The sequence below is a fragment of the Leucoraja erinacea genome, chromosome 28 (genome assembly GCF_028641065.1).
Source record: "Leucoraja erinacea ecotype New England chromosome 28, Leri_hhj_1, whole genome shotgun sequence".
In the NCBI taxonomy this organism is placed as follows: domain Eukaryota; kingdom Metazoa; phylum Chordata; class Chondrichthyes; order Rajiformes; family Rajidae; genus Leucoraja; species Leucoraja erinaceus.
In genome coordinates this window covers 1,393,305-1,416,703 of record NC_073404.1, presented here as the reverse complement: position 1 = coordinate 1,416,703, position 23,399 = coordinate 1,393,305, and the positions used below count along the sequence as shown (strand labels likewise).

General features: G+C 44.8%; 1 protein-coding gene across 11 annotated transcripts in view; it reads left to right on the top strand.

Moving 5' to 3' along the window:
- The window catches only part of cux1b (cut-like homeobox 1b), a 445,030-nt gene that overhangs the window by 170,749 nt on the left and 250,882 nt on the right, over positions 1–23,399 (top strand). For all 11 annotated transcript variants that reach the window (XM_055657468.1, XM_055657469.1, XM_055657460.1 and 8 more), the window contains exons 7-8: positions 8,949–9,025; positions 14,122–14,188. In XM_055657468.1, the coding sequence (XP_055513443.1) occupies positions 8,949–9,025; positions 14,122–14,188 (144 nt within the window). The remainder of the gene's footprint in view (positions 1–8,948; positions 9,026–14,121; positions 14,189–23,399) is intronic.

The following is a 23,399-nucleotide window of genomic DNA, read 5'->3' as shown; positions in this document are numbered from 1 at the left end:
ATGAGTTCTTTCTGTTGTTTTGGTGCCTTCACCTATAAAAGGCTGTACCAGCATCATAGGAAGTCCAAAAGTGACCGACCAAACACGTTGCTGGGGTGAGAGGATGGTTCTATCAAGATGGGCACGGTTGCACAATGGTAGAGTTGCTGCCTTACAGCGCCAGAGATACTTGTCCGATCCTGACTACGGGTACTGTCTGTACGGAGATTGTACGTTCTCCACGTGACCTGTGTGGGTTTTCTCCGGAAGCTCTGGTTTCCTTCCACAGACCAAAGACGTGCAGGCCTGTAGGTTCATTGGCTTTGATAAAATTGTATAATTGTCTCAAGTGTCTGTAGAATAATGTTAGTGTGCTGGGATCGATGGTCGGCGTGGCATTGGTGGGCCGAAGGGCGTGTTTCCACGCTATATCTTTAAACTAAACTTAGTTAAATGTAATGATTGGGTTTATATTCTGTGGATTTAGAAGAATGAGGGGTGACCTTTTTGAGATGTTTGGAGTTCCTGAGATATTTATTCTGAAGTGGCAGAGTCGAACTGTTGACAAGATGAGGGGCGGGTCATTTAAAACAAGAGTCACCTAGAAATGTCTTCTTATAGAGGTAGATGAATCTCTGGAATTCTCTACACAAAAGGGTTGTGGAGACTGGATCATTAGAAGAATTGTAGGTGGAGGGAGTTACATATCTGAACGATAGGAAAATTGTGAGCTGTGGGGAGTTGTGAGTTGTACATAAGGGAAGGTTCGGGCAGCATAGATCAGTAATAATGATATTGAATGGCCCGACGGGTTTGAGCGGGCTAGACCTCGTCCTGCTCCTGTTTTCAAGTGTGCCCGTGTGTTTGTGTATGGGCTCCATATGTGTAGGAAGGAACTACAGATGCTGGTTTACACCGAAGATGAACACAAAATTCTGGGGTAACTCAGCGGGTCAGGCAGCATCTCTGGAGTAAGTGATATTTTGTGTCGGAACCCTTCTTAAGACTGAAAGTAAAGGAGGGGGGAAGGGGGGACTGGGATACTGCATATGCCCTTTTTGAATATAATAATGTACTCGATGCAGAATAGTGATGAATTTTAGAAGGTAACCTTATTCTGGAAGGATTGACAATGACCTCCATTGGTTGGCGATGTTGAAGGGTCTTATGAGGACAGAAAACACTAGGCAAGGCAGTTGGTGCTGCCCCCTACACTCCTTATGGTTCAATGGTTCAAAACATTATTTATGATCACGTGTACCAGGTACAGAGATATTTTACACCAAGATATTTGACAGCCCGCTCTGTACAAGACTACAGCCCCTAGCTCAATGCCGCCATTTTGCAGTCCCAGCTCTGGTACAAAGGGCACACAAGAGTTCAGACTTTGAACCACAGAGGACACTATCAAGGTGTCCATTTTACAACAGAGGCGCCATTCGTTGCCGCCATTTTGCAGTCCCACATCATTGCTGTAGCTGAAAGGGAGTATATTCAGATCTACAATGAGATTCTTTAGGAATCTAGTCCTTTGCTCCTGCCGTTGCAGCCGTCACCACCGTCTAGCGATCTGATGTCCCTCTCCACCCCCAGCCCTTTATCCCTAGGGGGCGCCACCCGCAGCCCACATCGAGGTATAAGAACGTGTAATCTCAGAATCCATACATAAGTGTAAGTTGTTTATTATAGTAAACACAGGGAGCACAAATACATAGGTGTTGTAAGCTCAAGCTCAACAACAAATCTAACTAGAGGCTGGACTGACAGGCTAGATAATATGACACACTCAACCAGATGGCTGTTTGAGCACACAGCGGTATGCAGTAAAACATGACATGGATCAGGTCAACTAATACTGTCTGATCTACACTTTGTCCGTGGGGGGCACCTCCCGCAGACGACATCGAGGGGGCGGAAGGTAAGTCATCGTTCCTCCCCCCCCCCGGTTCCTCTAACCGGGTGCTTTGTCCAGTGTCCGCTGCTGTCGAGTCTCGTTAGACCCTCTTTCTGATTCCCAGTCCACGGGGTGAGCAGAAACTGGGCTGGGCGGCCTACCTTCTCCGGGTGAGCCGGGCCTGCGGTTGGAATACAGCCGCGGCTCGTCGGGCCATTGGGATGAGCCCCTGGCTGCTGCAGGGCCTCCATCTGCCCTCTCCACCGTCGAGGCCCTGCACTGTCTCCTGCCGCCAGTCCGCTTACCAGCCGTTGGTCCGACTCCATCCTCTCCGGTTCTTGTCGACACTGGCTGAACATCTGTGGATCTTTTAATTGTCAATTCAGTAAGCAGCTTTCCAGCCACATGGAACAGAGAGTAAAGTGCGACCTTAGCAGTGACGTCCCTGTGGCAGGGGCTGGCAGACTCCTCTGTAATTGCTACAGTCAGATAGCCATACATTACAATGTTTCTGGTGACCCCGACATGCTCTCCACTTCCCAAATAAAGCAATTGGTTATGAATGAGCTTGCAATTTGTGCAATGGAAGTATTTCTCGTACATAACTTAGTGACGATTCCACCTGCTCCAGGGGCTTTCTTGACTGTCGTTGACCTTTTCAAACACTTGCCTGACTGGGGTACAAATTGCACTAATAATGAGCTGTGGGGCAGCACTGGAGAAGGAAGTGGAACCATATGAGGTTGAAGAAGTTTATAAATGTTTATGAAGCACTCAAAAATAGTTTTGAATGAACGTGTGTGTGAGTGCAGAAAGTGTAGGAACTAATGTTGGAAAGCTGCAGGCACTGAACATGAACGACCAACCAGTTTATAATTTTCATTCATTCTTTTGGTTGCATATCATCAATTTACAAAGCCCATTCTTTGCTACATTGAAAAATGCACCAATCACCATCCACCCATTCATAATGGATTTTGTATTTCCTTCCGCTATCTTTTGCATTTAGTTTAGTTTAATTTAGAGATAGAGTGTGGAAACAGGCCTTTCGGCCCATCGAGTCCGCGCCAACCAGTGGTCCCCATACACTAACACTATCCTACACAATTTACAATTTTACCGAGCCGTTTAGCCTACAAACCCGTACGTCTTTGGAGTGTAGGAGGAAACCAGAATTCCGCGGGAAAAAAATGTAGGGCACGGGGAGAATGTGAAAATTCCATACAGTCAGCACGGGTGGTCAGGATGGAACCTGGGTCTCTGGTGCTGTAAGGCAGCAACTCTGCCGCCGCGCCACCGTGCTGCCCTGGCGTTATAGACATCGGCATTATAGAGGTTTCTTCCAAGAGGCTTTAAATGCCCCAGCAGTTCTGAGGATTACATATTTATATTACTAAAAGTCTGATCTTGACTACTTCCTGTTGTTCTGTATATTGATTTTAGAAAAAACGCGGCCACTTACGGCTGTGATTTTTGGCCATCTTACTAAGTCCCCCTCCGCTGCGCAGGACAAGAGGATTTTTCCCATCGTTGAAAAATAAAAGAGTTAATAGTGTTTAAAAAATGTTGAAATGTTATAGTCCCTTCTGGTGGGACTATAAAACCCGGAAGTGTTGAGTGCCTCAGTCAGTCTGCAAGATGGGGGAGCGAGAGGGTCATGTCTCTCAGTCTGAGCTGTGAATAACACTGAACACATGTCTACTAAACTGTGAGTGGTTTTACTGACCTGTCAGTGCCCTTAATGTGATTTGAAAATATAGTTTGGAAATGCTAAAGCTATGTTGCCTTTGGTTTGGAAATCCTAAAGCTATGTTGCCTTTGGTTTGGAAATGCTAAAGCTGTGTTGCCTAATTAAAGTTGCCTTGCCTAAGTAAAGTTGCCTTGCCTATGTAAAGTTGCCTTGCCTAAGTAAAGTTGCCTTGCCTTCTATATAATTAAAAGTCTAATCTTGACCACTTCATGTTTGCGCTTTATATTGATTTTAGAAAAAACGCTACCACGTACGGCTGTGATTTTTGGCCATCTGACAGTCCCCCTTCGCTCATCAGGTGCTGAGGATTTTTCCCATCGATGAAAAATGAAAGAGTTATTAGTGTTTAAAAAATGTTGAGCGCTCTCCTGTCAATCACGCCACGAAGGCAACGCCCCTTCTGGTAGGAGGGAGGGAGGTCATGACTCTATAAAACCCAGAATTGTGGGCGTGGCTCAGTCTCTGCAAGATGGAGGAGGGAGAGGTCGTGACTCGCTGTCTTTAGTGGCCTTGCACCCTGCTTGAAATGGTATGAAACTGTACTTGAATTTGGTGGCCTTGCACCCTGGTCTAGTTCTTTAATAAAAATCATGGCAAGCTATCGTCATTAATACGGCAATAATTAATAAAGTGGAAAAAGTTAAAAGTTTGCTGTACGTCACCCATTTGTTAAATCTTGCAGAGTCAATAGAATCGTACGTTGTACAAATGGGCCCTTCAGCCCATCACGTCCATACCGATCTGTGCTCACACCATTTGTTTTGCTGAAGGACTGTATCCTTCAATGCCTTGCTTATTTAAGTGTGTGTCTAAACTTCTCTTAATTAGAGTCATACAGCATGGAAACAGGCCCTTCAGCCCAACTCGTCCATGCCAGCCAAGGTGACGCATCTAAACTAGTCCCATTTGCCCATGTTTGGCCCATATCCTTCTGACCCTTTGTTATCCATGTACCTGTCCAAATGCCTTAAATGTTGCCAATGTACCCGCCTCAACTACCTCCTCTGGTAGCTCCTTCCATATACCCATCACCCTCTGAATAAAAAGCCCCTCAGGTTGGTATTAAATCTTTCCCCTCTCACCTTAAACCTATGCCCTTTGATTCCTCTATTGTAATTAAATCTGATTCCACTGTCTCCTCTGGCAACATGGTCCACATATCAGCCACCTTTTATGTTGTGATGGCACCTGGTGGTTGGGCCTCTAGCTACACGAACCCTCAGCAGTCGGGGGTAGGGTCACGTCACTGGGCAATGGTAGGGCGGAGTTGTCACTGGTTATAGGAGTGTGTCCTGGTGTATAAATATAACGAACCCCGGGACAACCCTCTCTTCTCTTCTTCCTCTCACTGCGAGCTGACCAGCTCTCTTCTCTCTTCTGGTGAGTGTCCTGCCACCTCAGCAGGAGCTCAACTCGAGCCCATGAGGCAACAGCTTTGCAGCAGCAACAATGCATGTGTGTTAGAGGACTAAATGTGTGTGTATATCTATCTTTAATGCCTGTATAAAGAAACCGTTTATTCACAACGTTTGGGGCCTCTATATTGGTGACCCCGACGTTCCAAAACAGATATTTTGGATTTCCTGAAGCACGCAGCCGACCATCTAGCATGGTGACCTGTTGTCGGCAGCCGGCAGCCCGGCTGTACGGTAATGAATGAAGCCGTCAACTCTGCGCTGCACCCGGACGTTGCCTTGGACGCTACCGCCGCGATTGGGCCGCTTGACTCCCGCCTATGCCTAGTCTAGCCGATCGTAGGCCGCCTGGGTCGCCCGCCCGCCCGCATTCCGTGCGCACTACAGCAGACAGCGGCGCAGGAGCCTCGGCTCTCGCTTCCCCTCCCGCATGACCCGCCCGGAGCCGATCACTGGGGCTGAGAGGCCACGTCTCCGCCGCTGCTCCCCCACCAGCTGCTGCTTACCGGAGTCGAGAGGCCGCGACTGCCGCCACTCCCCCACCAGCGTCAGCCCTCCGCCACCCATCGACCACCGGCAGCCAGCTACCCGACACTTCGCCTCCCGAATGAGCGTGCCTACCTGGGGCGGCTACCCGAAGACGTCCTTCTGCTCCTCACCGGCACGGACTCGGATGATCCCCAGGCGCTGCCTGCCCGTCCGGTCGGCCCAGCATCGGGGTGGAGCATCGGCCGGTCTCTGACGACACCGGAGTCCCTACCTATAGCGGGACTTATCTTATTCCTCGCATCCCCTTTTAAATGTTCTGCCTCTCAGCTTAAAGCAATGCCCACCTGTTCATTTCTTTCACAGATGGGGCGTGACCAGCTGAGTTTCTCCAGCACTCTGTGTTTTGTTCAAGATACCAACATCTGCAGTTCCTTATGTCTCTGTTTGTTTTTGATAGCCCTATGGGGAAAAAAGACTTTGCCTATTTGTAACGCTCATAATCCTACATACTTTCAGGACACTCCTCGAATTCCTTCACACCAGGGAAAACAATCTCTCTCCATTACTAAATCCGGGCAACATCTTAGTGCGCCTCACCTTCTTTCTCCCCAATGCAATCACAATAACTGCACACAATACTCCCAGTGCATCCCAACCAGTGTTTTGTAAAGTTGCAAATAGCAAAGAGAATTAGTATTGGGTAGGCTAATGGGACTGAAGGATGATAAATCCCCTGGACCTGATGGACTGGATCCCAGGGTCCTCAGGGAGGTGACTCTAGAAATAGTGGACACATTGGTGATCATTTTCCAATGTTCAATAGATTCAGGATCAGTTCTTGTGGATTGGAGGATAGCTAATGTTATCCCACTTTTCAAGAAAGGAGTGAGAGAGAAAACGGGGAATTACAGACCAGTTAGCCTGACTTCGGTGGTGGGAAAGATGCTGGAGTCAATTATTAAAGAGGTAATAATGGGGCATTTGGGTAGCAGTAAAAGGATTAGTCCAAGTCAGGATGGATTTATGAAAGAGAAATCATGCTTGACTAATCTTCTGGAATTTTTTGAGGATGTGACAAGTAAAATGGATGAAGGGGTGCCAGTGGATGTAGTGTATCTAGAATTTCAGAAAGCCTTTGAGAAGGTCCCGCACGGGAGACTGGTGACTAACATTAGAGCACATGGTATTGGGGGTTGGGTGTTGACATGGATAGAAAATTGGTTGGCAGACCGTAAGCAAAGAGTAGGAGTGAACGTGTCCTTTTCAGAATGGCAGGCAGTGGCGAGTGGAGTGCCGCAAGGCTCGGTGTTGGGGCTGTAACTGTTTACCATATATATTAATAATTTGGAAGAGGGAATTAGGAGCAACACTAGCAAGTTTGCGGATGACACAAAGCTGGGTGGCAGAGTGAGCTGTGAAGAGGATGTTAGGAGGTTGCAGGGTGACCTGGACAGGTTGAGTGAGTGGGCAGATGCGTGGCAGATGCAGTATAATATAGATAAATGTGAGGTTATCCACTTTGGCGGCAAAAACAAGGGGCAGATTATTATCTCAATGGGGTTAGGTTAGGTAAGGGGGAGGTGCAGCGAGACCTGGGCGTCCTTGTACATCGGTCACTGAAAGTTGGCTTACAGGTACAGCAGGCAGTGAAGAAAGCTAATGGAATGTTGGCCTTCATAACAAGAGGCTTTCAGTATAGGAGTAAAGAGGTTCTTCTGCAGTTGTATAGGGTGAGACCACATCTGGAGTATTGTGTACAGTTTTGGTCTCCTAATTTGAGGAAGGACATCCTTGTGATTGAGGCAATGCAGCGTAGGTTCACGAGATTGATCACTGGGATGGCGAGAATGAGGAATAGGTATGAAGAAAGATTGAAAAGACTAGGCTTGTATTCACTGGAGTTTAGAAGGATGAGGGGGATTTTTATAGAAACATATAAAATTATAAAAGGACTGGACAAGCTAGATGCAGGAAAAATGTTCCCAATGTTGGGCGAGTCCAGAACCATGGGCCACAGTCTTAGAATAAAGGGGAGGTCATTTAAGACTGAGGTGAGAGAGTTGTTAATTTATGGAATTACCTGCCACAGAGGGCAGTGGAGGCCAAGTCATTGGATGGATTTAAGAGAGAGTTAGATAGAGCTCTAGGGGCTAGTGGAGTCAAGGGATATGGGGAGAAGGCAAGCATGTGTTATTGATAGGGGACAATCAGCCATGATCACAATGAATGGTGGTGCTGGCTCGAAGGGCCGAATGGCCTCCTCCTGCATGTATTTTCTATGTCTTGTATCCTGTGCAAAACACAAAGTGCTGGAGTAACTCAGCGGTTCAGGCAGCAACTGTGGGGCAGATGGACGTTGTCTATCCATCTCCTTCCACAGATGCTGCCTAACTTGTGTCGTTACTCCAGCACTGTGTGTTTTGCTCAATGTTGCAGCACCTGCAGTCCCTAGTGTCTCTGTTTTGATATATTTGGGTGTGTTACAGTGGCCTTTAGCAAAAGGTGGTTTAAAATATCTAGTATGAGCTATTCATCTTTGGCAGAATAAAGGAAAATGTTAATATAACTGGTTAGCCTGAATGAAACTATATGTTTTCTGATATGTGTGAGATGCTGCACTTTGGAAGGTCAAATGTAAGGTGAAAATATATAATTAATGGCAAGACCCTTAAAAGCATTAATGTACAGAGGGATCTTGGGGTCCATGTCCATAACTCTCTGAAAGTGGCAACAAACGGATAGAGTGCTAAAGAAGGCATATGGCATGATTACTTCCACAGGCTATAGCATTGAGTATAAGCGTCAGGAAGTCACCATGCTGCTTTATAGGATTTTCGGCACACCGCATTTGGAATATTGTGTGCAGTTCTGGTCGCTCCATTACAGGAAGAACATGGAGCTTGCATAGGGATGCAGTGAAGATTTACCAGAATGATGCCTGGATTACAGACTGACTGGCATTGTTTTCTCTGCAACGCTGGAGGTTGTGGGGAGACCCGATAGTAGTACAGTATATAAAATTATGAGAGGGTAGAGAGTCAGAATCTTTTTCCCAGGATGGAAAAATCAAATGTAAGGGGGCATAGCTTTAAGGTGAGAGGGTCAAGATTCAAAGGAGAGGTATGGGGCATGTTTTTTACACAGACGGTGGTGAGTGCCTGGAACACACTGCTGGGGGTGGTGGTTGAAGCCAATACGCTCATGACATATAAGAGATTTTGGATAGGCACATGCATATAGAAAGATATGGGTTATGTGCAGGTAGATAAGTGATGGTCCTGGCATCATGTTCAGCACAAACATTGTGGGCCAAAGGCCTGCTCGAGTGCTGTACTGTTGTATGCTCTTATATATATGCTGCTGAAAAAGTGTTCTTTAAGAAATCTGTCTTGACATTTATGTTACTGAATTGATCTTGCAGGAAACTCCAGGAGACTCAGACGTCTTTGGCCTCCAAATTCGACGAAGCTGATCACAAAGTCCAGGCTTTGCAGTCAGGTAATTGATTGACTTTGATATTGTGGTTTCAGGGCTTCAAGACCACATTAACATCTATGTCTCCGAATGGTGTTGAGGGAGAAGCTATAAGGACGGGTGTTGCATATTCTGCAGTTGCAGGGGAAAGTACCTGGGGAGGGGGCGGTTTGGGTGCGAAGGGATGAGTGAACCAAGGAGTCGCGGGAGGGAGCGGTCTCTACGGAAGGTGTAAAGGGATGGAGATGGGAATATGTGATTCGTGGTGGGATCCCATAGGAAGTGACGGAAATGTCGGAGGATGATGTGTTGTACGCGGGGGCTGGTGGGGTGGAAGGTGAGGACCAGGGGAACTCTTTCCTGTTACATCTGGGGGAGGGGATGCCAGAACATAACTGAACGACACATAGGAATCACGAGTGAGGATCTCATCTATGACAGAAGCGGGGAAACCTACCATCCCTGAAGAATGAGGACATTAGTTATGGAACACCACATGTTAGGAGCAGATGCGGTGGAGACAGAGGAATTGATTGTGGAACACCTCATCTTGGGCCTGTACATCAGAGAGACCAAACATAGACCTGGTGACCATTTTGCTGAACACTTGCGCTTGATCTGCTGAGGTCTATGGGATTTCCCGGATTAGATTAGATTAGATCCTTTAATAATCCTTTACAGGAAATTACAGTGCCACAACAGCTTCAAGACGGACATAGCACCACACATTTCCTCAGATAGCTTCCATACTTAATAAGTTAAAATACAATGAATGAATACTAAAAAAAAACGCAAAATTATTTTTGTGCATTATAAAACTTTATAGCAGCTGGTATACAAGACTTCCTATATCTCTCAGTTTTGCACATTGGTGCAATCAGTCTCTGATCACCTTCAGGGCGTGGAGTGGGTGAGTGGGGTTGGTCATTATTGAACCCAGTTTGTTCAGAGTTCTGGCCTCTGCCACCTGCTGGACCGTTAGTTGCTCAGCCGCGACTAGATAGGATAGTGGCATTTAAGAGGCTTTTAGATAGGCAGGGAATGTCGGGATATGGATCATGTACACGTAGACGAGATCAACTTGGCATCATGTTGGGCACTAACACTGTGGGCCAAAGGGTCCGTTCCTCTACTTTACCGTTCTATGCTCCTTGTTCTATGTTTTCCATGTGGTGATCCCTGCTATTAACTGTTGAACCATTACATCTGGATTGATCAAAGCTGTGATTTAATTTTTAAAGCTGTGTTTAAAAGTCTGCTGTGAGTTAACGTTATGACAGTCATTTTAGTTTTGTTGGTAGACGCCATATACTTCTTGAAATGGGTTCAGATTTATCCTTGATATCAAAACATGATCTCAACTGGTTACTGGGTGCAAAGTATGAACATGAAATGCCGTTCATGTCGTCAGCAAAGTTTCCTATGAGTGTCGATCTACGTTAAAGAGCTCAGTCTATGCTTGGTACCATTGGTTTGAGAAACGGAGGAGGAGTATCTTTATGCATTTAGGGGCATTTTCAGGGCCCTTGTTGGACAGATGAGAGTTTCATTAGCTATCTTCTACTTAACAATTTTTGGTGCTGCTGAGGAACAACATTTAAAAGTAGTGAAAAGGACACAAAGTGCAAGAGTAACTCAGCAGGTCACGCAGCATCTCTGGAGAACATGGATACGTGACGTTTCAGATCGAGACCTTTTTCAGACTGGGAAGAGGAGAACATTTTCAAGGTAGGCATACCTAGCGGAGATTTTGCAGCAGAGCAGACAAAATGTTGAAATAAGAAACTGCTGGTTGATACACAGCTTGAAGAAGGGTCTCGAGCTGAAACATCATCTATCCATGTTCTCTACGGGTGCTGCCTGACCTGCTGAGTTACTCCAGCACTTTGTGACCTTTTGTATACTAACCAGCATCCGCTGTTCATTATTTCTACGTTTGAAAGTGGTGTCTAGAATCACTAAGACAAGGAAAGCTAGACGCCATGTGTTGATGAATGATATTAGTGTAGATAAGCACATTATGGTCAACATGGATAGGGTGGGCTGAAGGGCTGTTTTTGTGCTGTACAAAGTGATGCTAGTATCCCAAGACTGTTTTCTAATTCATGTACTATCCAAACCTGTTAGATCAAAAAATAATGAGCATGGGGAGTATATTCAGCTTTTTTTGATAATTTATAAAGCAAAGAAAATTCATTTGAGAATTGGCTCCAAAGTTTAATAAAATGAGCTGTTTATTTTGACTGACAATTTAATTAACAATAACATTTGATGAGGGCAGTGTGTTTATTGTAGGCTATGTAGGTTTGATGATGAGCATTTGAAGGCACTGGGCCTGTACTCGCTGGGGTTTAGAAGGATGATTGAAACTTGCTGAATAGTGAAAGGCTTGGATAGAGTGGATGTGGAGCGGATGTTTCCACTAGCGGGAAGAGTCTAGGACCTGAGATCACAGCCTCAGAATTAAAGGATGTTCCTTTAGGAAGGAGATGAGGAGGAATTTCTTTAGTCAGAGGATGGTGAATCTGTGGAATTATTTGCCACAGAGGGCTGTGGAGGCCAAGTTAATGGATATCAATTTTAATGGATATTTTTAAGGCTGAGATAGATAGATTCTTGATTAGTATGGGTATCAAGGGTTATGGGGAGAAGGCAGGAGATTGGGGTTAAGAGGAAGAGATAGATCAGCCATGATTGAATGGCGGAGTAGACTTGATGGGTCAAATGGCCTAATTCTGCTCCTATCACTTATGACCATTTGACCTTATTTGTAGCAAAAAAAGACACAAATGTTGAAGTAACTGCATAGGTCAGACAGCATCCCTGGAGAACATGGATAGGTGATGTTTCACAGAGTGCTGGATTAACCCAGCGGGTCAGCCAGCATCTGTGGAGAACATGGATAGGTGACGTTTCACAGAGTGCTGGAGTAACTCAGCGGGTCAGGCAGCATCTGTGGAGAACATGGATAGGTGATGTTTTGGGTCGGGAATCTTCTTCAAAGCAGCGCCTACAGTTCCTTGTTTGTAGATTTGTAGCTCGGTGTCAAGAAGCAAAGTAATGGTTAGTGGGGAGTTCTAATGATTGGAATGCTCAGGTGAAATACACACAGTGCACAGCTCAGTTGTTTGTTTTTGGCATTATATATATATCAGTAAATTAACGCCTAATGTAGTGAGCATGATACAAAATACACAGTCACAGAGCAACAAAAATAGTTGGACGGTAAAGTGGAAAATGATTTGATCGTGAAGTGTAATGTTATTGCTTTGAGGAGGTAAGAGAAGGGAATATATAGGAGCTACTGAAGGGTTTGAAGGAACATATGAACCGTGTGTGCAGATCCTACACTTAGTTCAACTGTATGAAATTTTGAGGAGCTTAGATGAAATTTTTTCCCTAACCCAGAAGTCACAAACCAGGTGGGGTATATATTCAATACGATTGGCAGAAGGATCAGGGGAGCGATTTAACAAAATAAATTAAGAGTTTTTAATAATTTAGTTTATTGTCACGTGTACCGAGATACAGTGAAAATCTTTGTTGCGTGCTAACCAGTCAGTGGAAAGACAACACATGATTGCAATTGAGCCATCCTCATGTACAGATACATGATAAAGGGAATAATGTGAATAATAAATAGTGCAAGGTAAAGTCCGATCAAAGACAGTCCAAGGGTCTCCAATGAAGTAGGTAGTAGCTCAGAGTTGTTCTCTAGTTGGTGAGAGGATGGTTCGGTAGCCTGATGACAGCTGGGAAGAAACTATTCCTGAATCTGGATGTGTGCGTTTTCATACTTCTTGCCTGTTGGGAGAGGGAAGAAGAGGGAATGGCCAGGGAGCGACTGGTCCTTGATTATGCTGCTGGCTTTGCCGAGGCAGCGTGAGATGTAGATGGAGTCAATGGAAGGGAGGTTGGTTTGTGCGATGTTTCTGGGCTGTGTCCTCAATTCGCTGCAATTTCTTGTGGTCTTGGATGGAGCTGTTCCCAAATCATAGATGGACACAAAATGCTGGAGTAACTCTGAGGGTCAGGCAACATCTCTGGAGAGAAGGAATAGATGACATTTCGGGTCGAGACCCTTCTTCAGACTGAGAGTCAGGGGAGGGGGAGATACAGAGGTAAAGAAGTGTAAGGTGTGAGAACGAGACATCAAAGGGGGTGGAGATGTCGACGGAAAATGAGAATAGATCATTGTTAGCTTGGAGAAGGTAACAACAAAGCAAACAGATAATATGTAATCTGGGACAGTAAGTGGTTGGAAAACTGGGAAGGGGAGGGATGGAGAGAGAGGGAAAGCAAGTTACGAAGTTAGAGAAGTCAATATACATACCACTGGGGGTGTAAGCTGCCCAAGTGAGGTGAGGTGCTGTTCGTCCAATTTGCACTGAGCCTCACTGACAATGGAGGAGGCCCAGGACAGAAAGGTCAGTGTGGGATTTGAAGGGGGAGTTAAAGTGTTTAGCAACCGGGAGATCAGGTAGGCGGATTGAGTGGATGCGTTCAGCGAAACGATCACCGAGCCTGCCCTTGGTCTCACCTATATATAGGAGTCCACACCTTGAACAGTGGATACAGTAGATGAGGTTGGAGGAGGTGCAAGTGAACCTCTGCTTCACCTGAAAAGACTGTTGGTGTCCCTGGATGGAGTTGAGGGAGGAGGTAACCGTGTTGTGATGCAACCCAATATAATGCTTTCTATAGAGTGATGGAAATATGGATGTTGGATTGAAGGGTGATAGAGGCAGACACCCTCTTACTGTGCACTTGAAGAACCATGAAGAAGGTAGGGCTGCAGGCAGAATGTCGGGCAGGTGGGATTAAACTGGATAAACTTTTTTTACCTTGGCACAAAGATGTTTGGACAAACGACTTCCTGTGTCATAAATTTTCTTTCATTCTACTTTGCTGTTGGTTTTTATTTGCTCTTTTAACTACAGACGGTCTTCTCCCTATATTTACCGAGTGCTTATTTTACTAATTCCTATTGCAGAACACACTGGACACCTGAGTGTATATAACTAGTTTTATTAAAGATATTGCAGAATTCATTGGGAATTGCTCATTGAACAATTGCCATCTCAGCTCCTCTTTAAACTATTCTTTCTTTTGCATTGCAGTTTTGGAATCGACACAGACTGAGCTATTTGATTTGAAAACAAAGTATGATGAAGAATCAACCGCCAAGTAAGTTTCCTAAATTACAGAGGGGCAAGTTGCTGGTGTGTGTGTGTGTGCAAGATGGGATAGTGTACAGGTGTGTAAGGTGGGATAGTGTACAAGTGTGTAAGATGGGATAGTGTACAGGTGTGTAAGATGGGATAGTGTGCTGGTGTGTAATATGGGATAGTGTACAGGTGTGTAAGGTGGGATAGTGTACAGGTGTGTAAATGGGATAGTGTACAGGTGTGCAAGATGGGATAGTGTGCTGGTGTGTAAGATGGGATAGTGTACAGGTGTGCAAGATGGGATAGTGTACTGGTGTGTAAGATGGGATAGTGTACTGGTGTGTAAGATGGGATAGTGTACAGGTGTGCAAGATGGGATAGTGTACAGGTGTGTAAGATGGGATAGTGTACAGGTGTGTAAGATGGGATAGTGTACAGGTGTGCAAGATGGGATAGTGTACAGGTGTGCAAGATGGGATAGTGTACAGGTGTGTAAGATGGGATAGTGTGCTGGTGTGCAAGATGGGATAGTGTACAGGTGTGTAAAATGGGATAGTGTACAGGTGTGTAAGATAGGATAGTGTACAGGTGTGTAAGATGGGATAGTGTGCTGGTGTGTAAGATGGGATAGTGTGCTGGTGTGTAAGATGGGATAGTGTACAGGTGTGTAAGATGGGATAGTGTGCTGGTGTGTAAGATGGGATAGTGTACAGGTGTGTAAGATGGGATAGTGTACAGGTGTGTAAGATGGGATAGTGTACAGGTGTGCAAGATGGGATAGTGTGCTGGTGTGTAAGATGGGATAGTGTGCTGGTGTGTAAGATGGGATAGTGTACAGGTGTGCAAGATGGGATAGTGTACAGGTGTGCAGGATGGGATAGTGTACAGGTGTGCAAGATGGGATAGTGTGCTGGTGTGTAAGATGGGATAGTGTGCTGGTGTGTGTGTGCATGATGGGTGGGATAGTGTGTGTGTGTTGGTGTGTTTGTGAGATGGGTGGGTGAGTGTGTCCATGAGGAGCCTCCAGCTCACTCCCACCCAGGGTACTGTTGTTAGGCAAACAATGGATCAAATGACTCTGGCCATATTTGCTTTTCTGCCTCCAACTGATAAACCTAACTTTTGGTTGGAAAAGTCATTGAAGAAATCTTAGTTTATATACCAATGATATTTTATGTTTCTGGATTGTTTCTCTGCAAATTTTATATTTGCTCGCTCTTTGTACGTGTGCCTCGTGTTTGAAAATTGTCATGAGTTTCTTGTTTATTTTTTGTTGAGTTGCAGTTGTTGTCGAGACCAGTACTGGTTTCTCTTTCTCAATCCCTGTTGAGGAGGTAATGGTGATGCAGTTTGTCTAGTTTCTAGTGTTAGGTTGAGGGTTCCAGTGCTGGGCTTAACATTAATGACACACAAGAACACATCACCATCTACTAGCATCCTCGATGGTGGGGACTTAAAGAAGAATTTGAATTTGGTTATTCGTGCAGTATTTTTGGATGAGGTTGCTTACAAATGTAGACGCAATCTGTTAGAGTAACTCAGCAGGTCAGGCAGCATCTCTGGAGAAAAATAATAGGTGACGGCTCGGGACCTTTCTTCAGATGTTTTTTTCCCAGTTCTTTTTCTCCAGAGATGCAGCTTGACCTACTGAGTTACTCCAGCATTTTGTGTCTTATCCTCGGTAGAAACCAGCAACTGCAGTTCCTTCATTAATTCCTTTTTTACAAATGTGTTGTATTAGATGTTAATCAGTATTTCTGGTATTGATTTGGTGCACCCATAAGTAGAGGACATTGTAAAAAAACTGTGTAACTGTATTATTGGGATCATTGCTTTAAAGTTAGCATTTCATTCAGCATTTGGTTTCGTGGATGATTTTCTGATTGTGTTTCATGCCTCTGACAGAATAATTAACTTTTCCGTGAAGTATACAAAAGAATGGCCTTGATTTTTATTGCCTGACATGCTTTTAATGTTGTCCACCATGCTTAATTTGCATACAGTGCAGTTGAACTGTATGGCACTTGCCTGTGGGTTGGGTAGGATGTATTTCTAGATGATAGTGGTGTGGTGAGATACATTGCTTGCAGCTGATTCTGTACTACTTCACGGTTTGAGGAACAAGGTTTGTTTGATAGTGCATTCGAGTGGAATATTTAAGTGGAATACTTTATTTTGTTATTTCATAACTTCTAGGAGCAGAAGTAGGTCATTTGGCCCATCAAGTCCACCCCGCCATTCAATCATGGCTGATCTATATTTCCCCTCTCAACCCCATTCTCCTGCCTTCTCCCCATAACCCGTGACAATTTCCATTGGAGGGGCTGGTTGCAGCGCTAAAGTCTGGTGATTGGGGACAGAAATGGGGATTGGGAAAGCATCTCTTGGAATTTGGAAAACCTGATGACAGATGTATATTTGGGATTTGTGTTCATCGCTACGATGTAAAAAATCTCCAAATTGCAATGCAATTGCAACTATTTTATCTATACAACTATAACTCAGACCCTCCCTCACACCTCCCGCTGCTGAAAGACTCATCCATGCCTTCATCTCCTCCCGACTGGACTATTGCAACTCACTTCTCCTTGGCATCAGCTCCACCTACACGAACCGACTCCAACTGGTCCAGAACGCAGCCGCCCGACTGATCACCCACACCAAATCCTGGCATCACATCACTCCAGTCCTCAAACAACTTCACTGGCTTCCCATCTCCCACCGGATCACCTACAAAATCCTGGTCCTCACCTACAAAGCCCTCCACCATCTGATCCGCAATTCCGTGTCCCTCACCATCTTCCAGTCCTGCCTCAAGACCCATCTCTTCACCTCTGCCTATCCTTAGCCCCACGTACCCCTCCCTTTTCATCTGTGCATGAATTGCCTCATATTGTGTTTTGAATTGAATTCTGTCTTTAATTTGTGTACTAGTCATGTCTCGACTATTTATTTCATTCCCCTCACATGTATTTCCTCTACCTGCTAAATTTTTGTAAGGTGTCCTTGAGACTCTTGAAAGGCGCCCATAAATAAAATGTATTATTATTATTATTATAACTATCTGATTTTAAACTACAATCAAATTTTAATGGTGAATGTTGGTGAATCTGTGGAATCTGTGCCAAGTCAATGGATATGTTTAAGGTGGTGATTGACAGATTCTTGATTAGTACGGGTGTCAGGGGTTATGGGGAGAGGCAGGAGAATGGGGTTGAGACGGAAAGGTAGATCAGCCGTGATTGAATGGCGTAGTAGACGATGGGCCGAATGGCCTAATTCTGCTCTTAGAACTTATGAACTTAGTGAAAAAGTGAGAATGACTGGGAATGCTGAATCCCATTGGCTTTCTGTTTAAAAACAAAAACTGTTCAATTTTTCTGTTTCCTTTGCTCCAATTTATTCAGAAGCGATACCTATGCAATCAGTTAAAAAGACTGTTTGAAAAGTTGTTTTTCAATGAGTTTTGCATCATTTTTGGTGCAGCAATGGGACAATCTGCAGGTAAACAGTACACTGTATAAACCTCTTTGTGGGAAGCAGATGGTAGCTTGAGGTCTTAATGTAACGTCAATACAGGTTTGAGACTTAGACTTTCATGTAAAAACAGCAACTTGCAACTATACTAAAATAAATAGCTTTAGAGGGAAGTTTCAGATTCAGGGACAGTTTCTTTCCAGCTGTTATCAGGCAAGTGAATCATCCTCTCACCAAGAAGAGTGCGGTCCCTGACCTCCCATCTACCCGATTGGAGTCCTTGGAACTATCTTTAATCAAACCTTATCCTGTATCTGTTCACTGTGAACAGCTTGATTGTAATCATGTATATACCTTTCGCTGACTCGATAGCAAGAAATGAAAAAGTGATTCACTGTACCTAGCTACACCTGATAATAACAATCTAATCTAAAAGTTTGACCACATTTTGTGAATAATTGTAACTTTTTCATTTGTCATTAAATTGAAAAAGCTGTTATAATTACAAGTTTTGTGACAAAGAAAACTCAATGATTATGGTTAAGTGTGGCAAGGAGTGTGCAAGGATCTAAATGGTGGCCGATTGGGAAAGGGGGAGATGCAGCGAGACCTGGGTGTCATGGTACACCAGTCATTGAAGGTAGGCATGCAGGTGCAGCAGGCAGTAAAGAAAGCGAATGGTATGTTAGCTTTCATAGCAAGAAGATTTGAGTATAGGAGCAGAGAGGTTCTACTGCAGTTGTACAGGGTCTTGGTGAGACCACACCTGGAGTATTGCGTACAGTTTTGGTCTCCAAATCTGAGGAAGGACATTATTGCCATAGAGGGAGTGCAGAGACGGTTCACCAGACTGATTCCTGGGATGGCAGGACTGTCTTATGAAGAAAGACTGGATAGACTTGGGTTTATACTCTCTAGAATTTAGAAGATTGAGAGGGGATCTTATAGAAACTTACAAAATTCTTAAGGGGTTGGACAGGCTAGATGCAGGAAGATTGTTCCCGATGTTAGGGAAGTCCAGGACAAGGGGTCACAGCTTAAGGATAAAGGGGAAATCCTTTAAAACCGAGATGAGAAGAACTTTTTTCACGCAGAGAGTGGTGAATCTCTGGACCTCTCTGCCACAGAGGGTAGTTGAGGCCAGTTCATTGGCTATATTTAAGAGGGAGTTAGATATGGCCCTTGTGGCTAAGGGGATCAGGGGGTATGGAGAGAAGGCAGGTACGGGATACTGAGTTGGATGATCAGCCATGATCATATTGAATGGCGGTGCAGGCTCGAAGGGCCGAATGGCCTACTCCTGCACCTAATTTCTATGTTTCTAAGGATAATACACAAGGTGAATCTATCCATTCCATTACTATTAACCTCATGGTGCTGCACTGTCCACACTGATTCATGATGATTAATAGTTACGACAAGTAAACAGATTTGAGCTACAGAGCATTATTCATAGCTACATTAGTGGTATTTTTGGCTTTATTTCCTAATTGTGCCAATACTAAGTGCAAACTGTAAATCAATGCCTATAATTACTATTAGTAACTGATGTGCTGTTGCTGTGGTTGCGAAGAAAGGGAGGATATGTTTGAAAACATATGTTGGAAAACTTTACAGAGTAGCTTTAGGACAGCTAATTTACAGTGACAAAATACTGTTTAAAGTTCAGAGATACAGCGCGGAAACAGGCCCTTCGGCCCACTGAGTCTGCGCCAACCAGCGATCCCCGACAGTTTACAGTCCTTACCGAAGCCAGAGCACCCGGAGAAAACCCACGTGGTCACAGGGAGAAGGTACAAACTCCGCATAGACAGCATCCGTAGTTAGGATCCAGGTCTCTGTAAGGAAGCCACTCTACCCCTGCGCCACCATGTCGCCCTGTCATTAACAATCATTGTGGGATTGGATCATATTACATGTTCAGACTATTATTATTCTGCTTATTCTTTAATTCTGCATGTCCTTTGTTTCTTCATTTTTGTAAACTGTGATTGAGGGAGTGCAGAGGAGATTCACCAAGAGGATACAGTTGTTGCCGATCAACTGGACTCTGACAACTTGCATTAATTTTCCAGACACACTTGAGCACACAGAGAGCAGCACTGTCCCAGTTACCGTACTCGGAAATTCAACACGGAAATGGCAGCTTTTATACAGATTTTGACCCTTGAAGGCGTGCGTACTCTCTAATGTCTTAACATCGATCACGATACATTCATAGAAACAATAATACTAATAAAATAATACATACAAATAAAACTACAACGAGTCATAGTGTCATAGAATGATACAGCGTGGAAACAAGCCCTTAGGCCCAACTTGCCCGCAAGGGCCAACATGTCCCAGCTACACAAGTCCCAACTGCCTGCATTTGGTCCGTATCTCTCCAAACCTGTCCTATCCATGTACCTTTCTAACATTTTGTTAAACATTGGGATGGTCCCTGTCTCAACCACCTCCCCTGGCAACTTGTTCCATACATCACCCATCACCCTTTGTGTGAAAAAGGTACCCTTCAGATTCCTGTTAAATCTTTTCCCCATCACCTTAAACCTACGTCCTCTGGTTCTCGATTCACCTACTCTCGGCAAGAAACTCTGTGCATCTACCCGATCTGTACTTCTCATAATCTTATACACCTCTATAAAATCACCCCTCATCCTGCGCCTCAAGGAATAGAGACCCAGCCTACTCAACCTCTCCCTATAGCTCAGACCCTCTGGTCCTGGCAACATCCTTGTAAATCTTCTCTGTACCCTTTCAAGCTTGACAACATCTTACCTCTAACAAGGTGCCCAGAATTGAACATAATAAATACTGAACATCTCTAAATGCGGCTTCACCAAAATCTTATACACTGCAACATGACCTCCCAACTTCTATACTCAATGGTAATGATACATGTTATTCAATCATTTATTTACATTCATTTTTTAGTAAGGATGACTATCAAGAACCTTGTGCTCTAGGCTATAGCAAGCTGTACGTCAAAGGATGCCCATCAGAACCTCCAAGGATGTCCTTGTGCTGTACAGCTATCTTGGCCCTTGTCACACTGAAGCTTCCACAATACCTGGATCAGAGGACTTCAAATATGGGGAGAGATGGGATAGGTTGGGCTTGTTTTCCCTGGAGCAAAGCACGTGAGCTCTTCCTAGGGAAGAATTGGCCGGAGGAAGTAGAAACAGAGAATAGGTGTAGGAGTAGGCCATTCGGTCCTTCGAGCCAGCATCGCCATTCAATATGATCAATATGATCATGGCTGATCATCCAAAATCAGTACACCATTCCTACTTTTTCCACCTGTCCCTTGATTCCGTTAACTGTAGGAGCTATATCTAACTCTCTCTTGAAAACCTCCAGTGAATTGGCCTCCGCTGCCTTCTGTGGAGTGATGTAGATGGCCACAATTACAACGTTTGGTTCAGTTTAGTATAGAGATACAGCATGGAAATAGAACCTTTGGCCCACCAAGTCCATGCTGACCATCACTCACCCCCATTCACACTAGTTCTATGTCATCCAACCCTTTCATGCAATCCCTACACACCAGGGATCATTTCTAGAGGGTCAATTAATCTACAAACTCGCTACATCTTTCTGAAGAAGGGTTTCAACCCGAAACATTGCCTATTTCCTTCGCTCCATAGATGCTGCCTCACCCGCTGAGTTTCTCCAGGATTTTTGTGTCCCCACGTCTTTGGGATGTGGGAGAAAGCCGGAGTACATGGAGGAAACCCTGGACAGCAAACCTTGTCTCTGGCGCTGTCAGGCACTTGTTCTAGCAGCTGCACCACTGCGCCATGAAATATATATTGGGACAGGTACATGGGTTTAGAAGATTATGGGTCAAAGGCAGGGAAATGGGTCTCGTGTTCATGGGCATCTTGGGCGGCATCAATGAGTTGGGCCGAAGGGCCTGTTTCCATGTGTATGACCTTCGGACTCTGTAATCTTGGTACATGAGTTTGCAGTTTGGTGTGGTGCAGTGCAGAGTACAGGCACTATCATGACCTGGGAAGGAGTGATGGGATCAGAAAAGCTTTCAGCCTTTGAGAGATGACAGATCTCTGGCCCACTGTGTTGATGGAACTCTCTCATGACTAGGCTGACAACAGGATATCCCTTTGACCCAGATTACTCAGCATCTTTCAATGCCGTCAGACTTGTGCCAGCACTGACTGAGTTCCAGCTCCTTGCTCCCTGCACCCTAACGATGACCACAGTGTCTGCATGTTTGAGGAGCAAACAGCAATCTGCTCCTGATTGAGAACAATCTTTTCCCAGCTGGTGTATCTGTTCCTCAATGAGCAGCCTTCACTTGGGTGACAGCAGCCCGTCACACACAGGCACTCCCTTCTGACAATCAGCGCATCACGAACAAACTGCTGAAAGTCCATAAAGGGGCAAAGACTTTAGTTGACCTGTGCCTACATGTAAAAGGAAGCTGGCTCCACTGCTGTGGCACAGAATCATTCACACTGGCAGAGACTGTAGCTTCTACCACACACTCACTGCTCCCCCGTCTCTGCATCGACACGGCTGTGAATTTGGAGATGGACCTCTCTTACAATCGGCAAGGCAATGAGTGGATGATGGAGGCAGAGATCACCACAACATTTAGGAAATGTCATGGGAAAACGTGAATCCTAACAGCCATGGACTGGCTGCTGGTAAATGCGATCAGTGTAGATATGTTCTTGGTGGTCAACATGGGCCAGGATGGGCCACCGTGTTCACAAATCATCATTCCATTAAGATGAAGTCTAACCTGCTCCCTTTTGAAGTGCGGTTAGCAGTAATGATCTCACAGCAATCCAAAAGATGACTAAAATGTTAGCCTGTACCTTGTTGAAAGTGCAAAGCAAAGGAGAGGAATGTGACCTTCAGTTGCTCAGTTTTGGCTGCTGCCTTAAGTTTCAGGCAGCCAACCTCAGGATGTTTCGTGCTGGAAGGAACTGCAGATGCTGGTTTACACCAAAGATAGATTTCTCTTTGGCAGTTTACACCCCAGAGAGTTGTCAATCTGTGGAATTCCCTGCCACAGAAGGCAGTGGAGGCCAATTCACTGGATGTTTTCAAGAGAGAGTTAGATATAGCTCTTTGGGCTAACGGAATCAAGAGATATGGGGGGAAAGCAGGAACAGAGTACTGATTTTGGATGATCAGCCATGATCATATTGAATGACGGTGCTGGCACGAACGGCCGAACGGCCGACTCCTGCACCTAATTTCTATGTTTCTATGTTTCTAAACCAGCAGTACGAATATTAAGTTCTATAACTTCAAGTAACCCTTGATTTCCCTGTTTCTCTGTCCCTCCCCATTCTTGTTCTCCGACTAGTTCTACTGTCCGCATGATTTAATATTACTGATTGTATGCCGCATTGTCACTTTCCCTTCAGCTAACAAGGAACCATTCTACATTTCCCTTTTCACCATCTGCTTTGACCTATCATTTTTACACCTTACCCTTCCATATCTCTAGTCTTCCTCTCCCCTGACTCTCAGTCTGAAAGTCTCGACCCGAAATGTCACCCATTCCTTCTCTCCACAGATGCTGCCTGTCCCGCTGAGTTACTCCAGCATGTTGTGTCTATCTCAGGATGTTTATATCTGCCTCAGAGGATTGTGCAAATTGTCTATTTGGGAATTATACGGTTAAATACAGTGGAAAAAGCCTTACTTTTATTGCTAACCTCTTAAATTTAGAAGATTGAGGCATTGAATTGAGATGTTAAATGCTAAGTGTT